This window comes from Paramormyrops kingsleyae, chromosome 12 (genome assembly GCF_048594095.1).
Source record: "Paramormyrops kingsleyae isolate MSU_618 chromosome 12, PKINGS_0.4, whole genome shotgun sequence".
NCBI classification, from domain to species: domain Eukaryota; kingdom Metazoa; phylum Chordata; class Actinopteri; order Osteoglossiformes; family Mormyridae; genus Paramormyrops; species Paramormyrops kingsleyae.
The window spans coordinates 18,045,574-18,056,524 of record NC_132808.1 but is presented as its reverse complement, the minus strand read 5'-3'; the positions used below and the strand labels follow the sequence as shown (position 1 = coordinate 18,056,524).

The window sequence follows — 10,951 nt, the reverse complement described above, 5'->3', positions numbered from 1 at the left end:
CATGACGCTCAAATATCGTCAGACCCCGGATAGATCGAGGTTAGCGAATTGTCAAGTTGGCAGGAGGGGAAACGGCAGGTCGTACCTTGGCGTTGCCGAACAGCCGGCCTACATGCGGATGCACCGTTGGTGACGTGCCGTGTGAGATTTCAGCAGTGCGACGTATGAATACGTTAGGTGGCCCTACAGGTCAGAGTCAGTTTAAACAGCTGATGACAGGGTGACCCGTTCAACTGTGACAGCACCATGGAATATCAACCAACCACAAGGAATAATAAGGGGCCACGTGAGCTCTTTTTTCCCCAGCTGCAGCAATAATTTGTATTTTTCAGGAAATAAATGAGGGTAAGGTAGTCCATGTATAAGGTAGTCCAAACGACAGTTTTAATCTGACAAAAAATGACCACAAATAAGATGGCAGTGATTTAAGAACAGCCTGTATGAGTCTGTATGGCTCTGACTTTGTGTCTTTGTGTATTCAATGCATGCTTATTATATAGATGTGTATGTATACAGCCACTGTAAGGAGAAACTGCATTTCCGTGAATTATAGTGGTCTAATTCACATAATGTTTTTATTAAGAAAAAAAAAAATTAAAAGCTTTTGTATAAAAAAAAATTAAATAAAATAAGATTGGATCAACCATGGGCAGTTTCTGTGTGGTGTTGAGACCTCCTCATCTAAGGACCAGAGAACCGCATACAGGTGCCGGACACTAGGCTAACAATCCACCGTGGACCATGGGGTCTACAGCATAGCATTTACAGAGGAGGGGTTCCGCTGAAGCTATGAATACGGCTGGGTATCATACTATGGCTATACTGTAGAAACGCCCTGGTGAAAGGCGAAACAGCCCCATTTCGCCCCTCCTCAGACTCAAGCTACTACCACTCAGATCAGAAGTTCATGGCCGTGACGCTCTTGGACCAGCTCCAGGGTGTTACGCGGTGGGGAGCTACAACCAGAACTACAGAAGCACCTGACTCCAGTCCAGTAGGTCTGAGGCACCCCAGAGACTCGTCACCTAGCAACCACTACTGAGGAATTCCTACTGTCACTGTTACTATGGTTTTATTTGTTCCACTTAATAATTTACTAATTGCTATTCTCATAATTATTCCATTTGAATGAAAAGTGATTGCTAATGACGGAATTATCGAAAGTAATTTACAGTAGACAAACACAATTATAGCAAGTTATTTTTCTCTCCAATTTTTTTTTGGAACAGACAGTTTTCAGAGTGTTTACCGCCATCAATGCTGTCAGCTTGAAGCTAAGGCCACAGCTGCAAGCCGGCAGCTGAGAGAAAGTAGGTGCTGATAGCGGCAGTGGAGGGCCAAGATCTCTGGAGTCATATTTCGTTTTGCGCCATTTAATTTAAAAAGAAAAAAGCACGAGTTCAAATAAACTGTCCAGTGTACCTTTGTCTGACAAGTAAATCCAATGTGTAGTATGGAGTATAAACACTGCCTTTTCAAGGCATACTCCTTTAGTGATTCATTTATGCAGGATTCCAGAGAGTGTAGGCCACTGGACAGGGGAGTTTTTGCATTTTCATTCCGTTTTAAAGTATAGCTCTGACAGGCTACTCCCCCTGCTGGCGGGAAGACGCATTGCAGTGTCACTTCCTAGCGGACATTCCTTGGGAGTAGTCTTCCAGGACGTCGGCCAGGTGGTCGTTGTGCGTCTTGAAACGCCTCTTCTTCTGAGATGCTGGCTTTTTCTTCTTCTGGATGGGAGCCTGTGGGAGATTCGGGTTGAACAACAACGATTTGAAAGGCGGAGTCCTGGAACGGTGTGTGGGGGTGCAAGGTGGAGCAGATGTGGGCGGGGCAACAAGGCGGGGGGGGGGGGGGGGGGGGGGGTGAATGAGCCAGGCACAATGGCTGGGCTCTCTGGACATACCGGTTTCTTAGGTCCTGTGTCCTGCATGGAGGAGATGCCCTGTCTCTTCAGGTACTCTTCAATCTTCTCTTCATCCATCGAGTCCACAGGCACGCTGCGCCACAACTTCTGGAACTCTACAACCACCGCCCCCCTTTACAGTTAAATTATGCATGCTGAAAGTGAAATATTATGAAAAGTTCAACTAAGCAATTAAATATGTTCATTTTGATTGAAGGATTCACTCTAGTTTCACTGCTAAATCTGAATCTGAAAATATACTACTAAGAATAAAGCTCTGAGTCTGGGGTGAGTTTGTACTTGGAATTCAGTTTTTATAGATTTAACCCTATTATCCTCCAGCTAAAACCCAGAGCAGTGAAACCTGTGCTCTCTTACTCTCCTCACCTTCATCCACTGTAAACTGGCAGTGTTTGTCATTATAAAAGAGGATCTTCTTCTTGTCGGGCCGGGTCACAAAGATGATCTGATCCCCTAAGGCCTGCAGGGGGCGACAGAACCAAAAGCGCAGAGAGACTGTCTACATTAGCAAGCAGGTGTACCTAATAAACTAGCCCCAGAGTGTACATAAATACATACAAATGTTTTATATGAAAATCATTTACATGACTTTGTGCAATCACATGCATACATATGCATACTACGGCTGGGATATTTATCGCATTAAGGCATAGTGGTAATTTAAAATTCAAAACGTTATTTCTTTGACCAAATTAACATATGCAGCAGTTTGATGGCCAAATCGGAGAAAACAAGGTGATTAATTCGTTAATTTGTTTCAATTGATTCACAGCCCAAATGCATACATTATTTCATGATGAACGCACACATGCGCAGACGCAGACACACACGCATGTAGATACAAGCAAACACAGACACACATATGCAAATGGATACATGCAGACGCACCTTGATGGCCTTGTGCGCATTGGGCAGCCCCTCCTCCACGTCCTCCAGCAGCACCCCCCCCAGGCCCAGCTGGTCGTGCTTGTCCAGCAGACGCAGCAGCGCCTTCTTGTCCTTCAGCGGGTGTTTGGGCTTGAAGGCGTACTTCCCGTCACGCACCTCGATCTTGGGGTTGCTGGCCAGGGCCTGGATGGGACAGACAGATGGGGGGGTGGGGGGTGGGCAATGAACACAGAATAGCAGCGCTTTGGTGAGCCGGGTGCGGCACTAAATGCATCCAGGGATAACTAGCACGCTAACGACGGAGCCGCAGCTCGTTATCTAGCTGGCCCTGCAACAAAACAATCCCGGCACCCGCGTCCCCTTAGTGGACAGAGAACCCAATTAAAGTATCTCAGCTGATCTTTTTAAAAATTAAGCAATTTTTCATTAAACTGGACCAAAACGTTGGCAACCTCGTTTCACGTTTTTTACATTTTGTTTCAAATGAATGAAACTTCAAATAAATAACCACATGCGCCGAAATACAGTCAGCATAGCGGACTTTGACTTTCTCACAGGATGTGAGCAGCTTCTGAGATTAAAGATTATAAAACGTAAGGAGTTTCTGTTCACGTTGGATGAGCACCATAGCAGTAAAGACGAGTAAATGTCACACTGAAGTCGCCTGATGCCTGGACGGTCTCCCAGAGGGCAAGAACTGGCTGCGGATCACTTACCTCATTCGTCAACCACATCTTCTGCTTCATGCCAATGTCTAGGAGCTTCGTCTCATCCAGGATCTCTTCCAGGGTCAGGTGGAAGGTGTCGCCACGCTGGTGCCGGGTCTTACCCCAACCCGAGGTAAACAAGGAGACAGTTGTTGATGATGAGATGAGCACACAGTAAGCAGGGGGCCAAATAATCCTTTGCAGGAGAACTCAAGGTGCATAACACTGTTCTTCAATGCCCTGACTTCATTCCCCAACTCCGTTCAACAGATACCCTGGAAAAACCATTATGCAGCTCCCCACCAAATAGAAAATAAGATCCAAACACAGATATGATTACAAAGGGGATGGAAGTTACTATTTTGGTTGCCTAAAGCATGCGTGCTTTTTATTGCTTCTCTCTGCGCCTGGGGTTCGAATGACGGCGTTTAATTTAACCTTAACTTCTACCTCTCGTGAATTTGACATGACTACAAAAAAATATCCCAAAGTTCTGTCAGTACTGAGTGAAATGGGGGATTCTGGGTAATCCAAAAATAATATTTTTATGCAAACTTTCAAAACAACGAATTAACTGCTGGAACTGTGACGCGATATGGTGCAGATTTAGGGTGACACTCACTTTCATGTAGTTCACAATCTTTGCTAGAACACCAAACTTGTACCCCGTACTTCCAGTCAGTGCTTTCAGGTTGAAGGAGCCGTTGCTTGAGTCTGAAATTAAAGAACAAAATGAAGTTGCGCTCGGAAGTAGTAGAGAAATGGCTTTTTTACATTCATTAAGTACAGAGAATGTCCCAAGCAGCAGAAATGTCAAGCAAGACAAACGTCCTGACAAAAAAAAAAAAAAAAAGTCTGCGGTGAGGAGTGAAATGTGGAGCAGCTTCAAACGAGTCCCTCTATATGTCAGCCATCGTCACACCGGAATCTGATTAGCATCACTACCGAGAACCAGCTCTGAGACGTCGACAGCCGGCGAACCACGGCAAACTTAAATGCTTTCCTTCATTCAGCTGCGGCTTGTGTGGATGTGAGCGCCATTTCCATGGCGCCCGTAGTCCTTCCAGGCGATTGGCCGTAATAAATGCAAGCCAGTGACACCACAGAAACTCAGTATGTCACTTTTTATTCACTCGGTATTGGGCAGTTTTATTACCCTTCCTTACACTCGATGCATCAGACTGCTTTAAGGGTTTTAGGAAATGGGGCATGAAATGATCCCAAGGCTGGATGATACCACATCGATATTATATGGCGCATGCGCAACAATCCCCAGGGCTTCAGATGATGGCCGAAACATTTGGCCAGATGCTAGCTTTTTGGTACTACCTGGATGTTTATTTACAATTTGTTAAGCAGATCAGTAGTACGGTCAAAATAATAATGAGATGCATTTTGTGATACCAAGAACTTAGCAATCTGTATAAACTTTACATATCTTTATGTTTATTAAATTCAGTTATCAGGGCACACCACATAATACTGTTCTGGTGTACTATGGTTCGGTATACCTCAGTGCGATATACATTGTGGTGGGGCACACTACATAATACTGTTTTGGTATACTATGGTTTAGTATACTTCAGGGCAATATGCACTGTAGCGGGGCACACCACATAATACTGTTCTGGTATACTTTGGTTCGGTATACTTCAGGGCAATATGCACTGTAGTGGGGCACACTACATAATACTGTTTTGGTATACTATGGTTTAGTATACTTCAGGGCAATATGCACTGTAGTGGGGCACACCACATAATACTGTTTTGGTATACTATGGTTTGGTATAATTCAGTGTGATATGCACTGTAGCGGGGCACACTACATAATACTGTTTTGGTATACTATGATTTTGTATACTTCAGGGCAATATGCACTGTAGCGGGGCACACCATATAATGCTGTTTTGGTATACTATGGTTTGGTATACTGCAGGGCAATATGCACTGTAGCGGGGCACACCATATAATGCTGTTTTGGTATACTATGGTTTTGTATACTTCAGGGCAATATGCACTGTAGCGGGGCACACCATATAATGCTGTTTTGGTATACTATGGTTTGGTATACTGCAGGGCAATATGCACTGTAGCGGGGCACACCATATAATGCTGTTTTGGTATACTATGGTTTTGTATACTTCAGTGCAATATACATTGTAGTGGCAGTGAAGAAAGGAACAGCTCAGCAGCCACAACATCTTTTAAAAGAGGAGATATTGTGGATTGACAAGGTAAAAAGACGTCGCTGTTTATAGTATAACACGTTTATTTAACATGAGGATATGGCAACTTTTGGGCATCATAAAATCCATCCATCCATCCATCATCTGCCGCTTGTCCGGGGTTTGGGTCGCGGGGGCAGCAGCTTCAGGAGAGGCACCCAGACCTCCCTCTCCCCAGCTACCTCTACCAGCTCCTCGGGGGGACACAGAGGCGTTCCCAGGCCAGCCGAGAGATATAATCCCTCCAGCGAGTCCTGGGCCTGCCCCGGGGCCTCCTCCCTGTAGGACATGCACGGAAAACCTCTCCGGGTAGCCGCCCAGGAGGCATCCGCACCAGATGTCCAAACCACCTCAACTGGCTCCTTTCGACATTAAGAAGCAGCTGTTCTACTCTGAGGCCCTCCCGGATATATCGAACTCCTCACCCTGTCCCTAAGGGAGAGCCCAGACACCCTGCGGAGAAACCTCATTTCGGCCGCCTGTATTCGCAATCTCATTGTTTCGGTCATTACCCATAGCTCATGACCATAGGTGAGGGTAGGGACGAAGATGGACCAATAGATCGAGAGCTTTGCTTTTTGGCTCAGTTCTTTCTTAGCCACGACGGACCGGTTAAGCGCCTGCAAAACTGTAGACGCTGCTGATTCGTCTATCCAGCTCCCGATCCCGCCTACCCTCATTCGTGAACAAGACCCCGAGATACTTAAACTCCTCCACTTGAGGCAGTACGTCTTCCCCGACCCGAAGAGGGCAAACCACCTGTTTCCGGCTGAGAACCATGGTCTCGGACTTGGAGGTGCTAATCCTCATCCCTGCCGCTTCGCACTCGGCTGCGAACCGCCCCAGTGCATGCTGGAGATCCCCAGCAGATGAAGCCAACAGGACGACATCGTCTGCAAAAAGCAGCGAGGCAATCCTGAGGCCACCAAACTGGACACCCTCAACACCCTGGCTGCGCCTAGAAATCCTATCCAAAAATATTATAAACAGGACCGATGACAAAGGGCAGCCCTGGCGGAGCCCAACCCGCACTGGGAACACGTCCGACTTATTACCGGCAATGCGGACCAAGCTTCTGCTCCGTTCGTACAGGGACCGAATCGCCCACAATAGCGGACCCCGGACCCCATACTCCCAAAGCACCCCCAACAGAGCACCTCGGGGAACCCGGTCGTAAGCCTTTTCCAAATCCACAAAACACATGTAGACCGGATAGGCAAACTCCCAGGCCCTCTCCAGTACCCTTGCAAGGGTATAAAGCTGGTCCAGTGTTCCACGGCCAGGACGAAAACCGCATTGTTCCTCCTGAATCCGAGATTCGACTATCGATCTCACCCTCCTCTCCAGTACCCCGGAATAGACTTTCCCAGGGAGGCTGAGAAGTGTGATCCCCCTGTAGTTGTAACACACCCTCCGGTCCCCTTTCTTAAATAAGGGGATCACCACCCCGGTCTGCCAATCCAGCAGCACCGTCCCTGACCTCCACGCACTGTTGAGAAGGCGTGTCAGCCACGACAGCCCCACAACATCCAGAGCCTTCAGGTACTCCGGGCGGATCTCGTCCACCCCCGGGGCCCGGCCGCCACGGAGCTCTTTAACCACCCTGGCCACCTCAGCCCCAGTGATGGGCAAGCCCCCCCCAGCACCCTCGGGCTCTGCGCCCCCAGATGTCTCAAAGGCAGTGTGCGTAGATGTATCTGAGGCAGGGTTGAGGAGGTCCTCAAAGTATTCTTTCCACCTCCGGATGATGTCCCCAGGTGAGGTCAACAGCCCCCCCCCCCCCCACTATAAATAGAAGGAACCAGGAGCTGCTTCCCCCTCCTGATATTCCGGATGGTTTGCCAGAACCTTTCTGAGGCCAACCGAAAGTCACTTTCCATGGCCTCACCGAACTCCTCCCACGCCCGCGTTTTTGCTTCTGTGACCGCCCGAGCTGCGTTCCGCCTGGCCCACCGGTACCCGTCAGCTGCCTCCGGAGACCCCCGGGCTAATAATTCCCGGTAAGCCTCCTTCTTCAGCTTCACGGCCCCCCTCACCTCTGGTGTCCACCATCGGGTACGGGGTTACCGCCACGACAGGCACCGACCACCCTGCAGCCACAGCTCCGTACGGCCGCTTCCACAATGGAGGTCCGGAACAGTGTCAATTCAGACTCAATGTCCCCGACCTCCCCCGGCATGCAGTCGGAATTCTGCCGGAGGCACGAGTTAAAGCTCCAGCGAACAGGAGCCTCTGCCAGACGTTCCCAGCAGACCCTCACTATACGCTTGGGCCTACCAGGTCTGACCGGCTTTCTCCCCCGCCACCTGAGCCAACTCATCACCAGGTGGTGATCAGTTGACAGCTCTGCCCCTCTCTTTACCCGAGTGTCCAAGACGGAAGGCCACAGATCAGATGATACGATTATAAAATCGATCATCGACCTGTAGCCCCGGGCATGTTCGTACCATGTCCACTTATGGACACCCTTATGCTCGAATATGGTGTTCGTTATGGACAAACCATGCATTGCACAGAAGTCCAATAACAGAACACCGCTCGGATTCAGATCAGGGAGGCCGTTCCTCCCAATCACCCCCTTCCAGGTCACACTGTCATTGCCCACGTGAGCGTTGAAGTCCCTCAGCAAAACGATGGAATCCCCCCGCGGCACGCCAAATAGCATACCGCTAAGGGAATCCAAGAAGGCCGGGTACTCCGAACTGACATTCGGCGCATAAGCGCAGATGACAGTCAGAGACCTATCCCCGACCCGAAGGCGCAGGGAAACAGCCCTCTCGTTCACTGGGGTAAACTCCGTTGTTAATGCACCGAGCTGTGGGGCCACCAATAGCCCCACCCCAGCCCGGCGTCGCTCACCCGCCACAACTCCAGAGTAAAAGAGCGTCCAGCCCCTCTCCAGGAGATTGGTTCCAGAACCCAAGCTATGTGTTGAGGTGAGCCCGACTATATCTAGTCGATACCTCTCAACCTCACGTACAAGCTCAGGCTCCTTCCCCACCAGAGAGGTGACATTCCATGTCCCGAAAGCCAGTTTTGTCAGCCGAGGATCGGACCGCCAGGGCCTCCCTTGGCCGCCACCCGATCCACAATGCACCGAACCCCTGACATTCCCCTTGCGGGTGGTGGGCCCACCTGGGGACAGTCCCGCGTGCCTCTTTCGGGCTGTGCCCGGCCGGGCCCCATCATAAAATGCCTCATCAAAATTTTAGATGCGTTAACTAATCTGCTTATGAAATTGCGGGCGTAAATAAACGTTCATGTAGTACTGAAAAGCTGGTGTCTGGCCAAATGTTTCACCCGTCACCTGGAGCCCTGATGATTATTGTGCATGCGTGATACAATATCAATGTGACATCACCCAGCCCTACATGATACCCAACCCCATGCCCAGATGTACAGCTGGGTCCTTTGGAATGTTTCAGGGACAAAGGAGCAGGATACATCAGAGGAGTAGGAAGGACACCAAAACCAGCAGAAACAATGCTGAGTGTCTTTTGGGAAGCCGCGAGCCTTCTGGTAGCCCAGGGTGGCCAATCTTACCCAGAGAGGTTAGGTGTGTATCTGGGTTTTCACTGCAACTCCCTAATTTAGATTATTAATTAGAGGACTGATTGGCTGAGGAGTCCTCATACCTGTGTTTGAGCAGCTGACCTAAAGGTTACCCCAAAAACCTGCATACACACTGGCCTACAAAGGATAAGATTGGCCACCCCTGCACTAGCCTGCACTAGCATCTCAGTAAGCCAACTTCCACCAGGAATCAGTGATTGCTGGTTGATCTTTCTCTGCATTTTTCCAACACAGTTATGAGTGCGATATAAGAACCTGCACCGGCAAAAAAATAATTTGGCACCAGGGAAGAGCCCACACAGGCTGACCTGCTCCATGCTTGGACCCTGTGGATCCCTCCCGGTCCAGCTTGGGCTTCTTCTTCTTGGAAGAGGAAGCGGAAGAGGACTCAGAAGGGGCTGGCCTCTTCTCCACAGCCGGGGTGGAGATAGCTCTCTTCTTGAAGAGCTCCCGCTCACGGAGCAGTGCTGGATCCATCCTTTCTACAGAACAAATACACAGACGAATTAAACGCCTCAAGAACACCCACGTTAAACGGTTCAATGCCTCGCTGTCATTCTTTGGACAACAAGGGCAAGACAGTATCTATCTAAAGCAGGTATACAGTTATCCAGATTTCCAGTCGTATCACCGTCTGCATCTGTACTAATTCAGATTGAACTTGCAGGTCACCTTCCGACCTGCCAACTAGTAAAACCGATGTCCTCTGTTTAATACCGTATTGAAACCTCCGTAGGTACCCGAAATGTACAAACCCATGTAATTATGCAGCCGTAAAAGTATCCGGCTGATTAGCTAAATTATAGCATCTGTCAAGCTTTAATTATATAGTGTGACTCTTAATGAAAGTGGTAGATACTGCAGATACATCGGCTACGTGGAACAGGCTGCTTAGGCTATTTAACCAAACAACAAAGAATCGTGCAATGATGTGATAAACGTAACATACCTACCTTAAGGCCTAGCGTGCCTTCTCTTGCTAAACACTAGATTGTCTTCAGTGTGTCTGGGCTGTAATCGTAAGACTGCGCTTTTTATGCTTTTTCGCCGGTTCCTCTGGGTCTCACATCGCTGCCTCTCTTCCACGCCTCAGCTCGTCTCCTTCAGTGATGATGCGACTTCCGCCGCCTGTTCGATTTCTCGACAATTGATTAGTCGGGCTTCCATTTAAAATGTTACAAGTTTCTATTATGCTTTGAAAATGTGGACACCGTGTCTCTTATTGCAAAGTAATTTTGTTAATGTTACTGTAAAGAGGTGAAAGTGTTTTGCATCTTTACATCCACCACTTTTTGCGTATTATTTAAATATCTATGGACGTAATCTTGTTCATTCAGTAATTAGGTCATAAAAATTACCGTAAACGCTTTATCTTGTGCCCGTTTTTCTTCAGAAATCATTACTGAACGTTACCTTTTCCTTTAGTGATAATGCAACCTTATGCACCAAATTATTGAATTTTACCATTTGAAAGCCTGCCGACGTGAAATGGTAACAAAAAATTACACAATAGCTTTCCAGAAACCTACAGGGGTCTGCGGCCTTGGCAGTACTCTACTGCTTGGACAGATGTGGTGTTGAGTAGGGGACACTGTGTATAGAATCTACTTTCATAAGCAAACAATGGTTTC

At 48.3% G+C, this 10,951-nt stretch overlaps 1 protein-coding gene across 2 annotated transcripts; it reads right to left on the bottom strand.

Moving 5' to 3' along the window:
• Nucleotides 1-362: 362 nt before the first annotated feature.
• On the bottom strand, nucleotides 363-10,449 carry LOC111842614 (general transcription factor IIE subunit 2-like). Of its 2 annotated transcripts, none has more exons than XM_023809412.2 (8): nucleotides 10,270-10,449; nucleotides 9,629-9,802; nucleotides 4,145-4,236; nucleotides 3,532-3,639; nucleotides 2,816-2,998; nucleotides 2,294-2,387; nucleotides 1,907-2,022; nucleotides 363-1,742 (listed from the first exon to the last, which is right to left on the bottom strand). In XM_023809412.2, the coding sequence occupies exons 2-8, from the start codon at nucleotides 9,795-9,797 to the stop codon at nucleotides 1,623-1,625; spliced, it is 882 nt and encodes a 293-aa protein (XP_023665180.1). In that variant the 5' UTR covers nucleotides 9,798-9,802; nucleotides 10,270-10,449; the 3' UTR covers nucleotides 363-1,622. The 2 variants fall into 2 exon arrangements, with proteins under 2 accessions (XP_023665180.1, XP_023665179.1); XM_023809411.2 differs by having other exon boundaries at nucleotides 10,274-10,449.
• Nucleotides 10,450-10,951: the final 502 nt, after the last annotated feature.

Coding starts and splice junctions, on each gene's coding strand:
- LOC111842614 (XM_023809412.2), bottom strand. CDS start 9,797: ATGGATCCAGCACTGCTCCGTGAGCGGGAGCTCTTCAAGAAGAGAGCT. Junction 4,237..9,628: donor AGGGTCCAAGCATGGAGCAG/GTCAGCCTGTGT, acceptor CTTTAATTTCAG/ACTCAAGCAACGGCTCCTTC. Junction 2,999..3,531: donor AGATGTGGTTGACGAATGAG/GTAAGTGATCCG, acceptor TGTCCCATCCAG/GCCCTGGCCAGCAACCCCAA.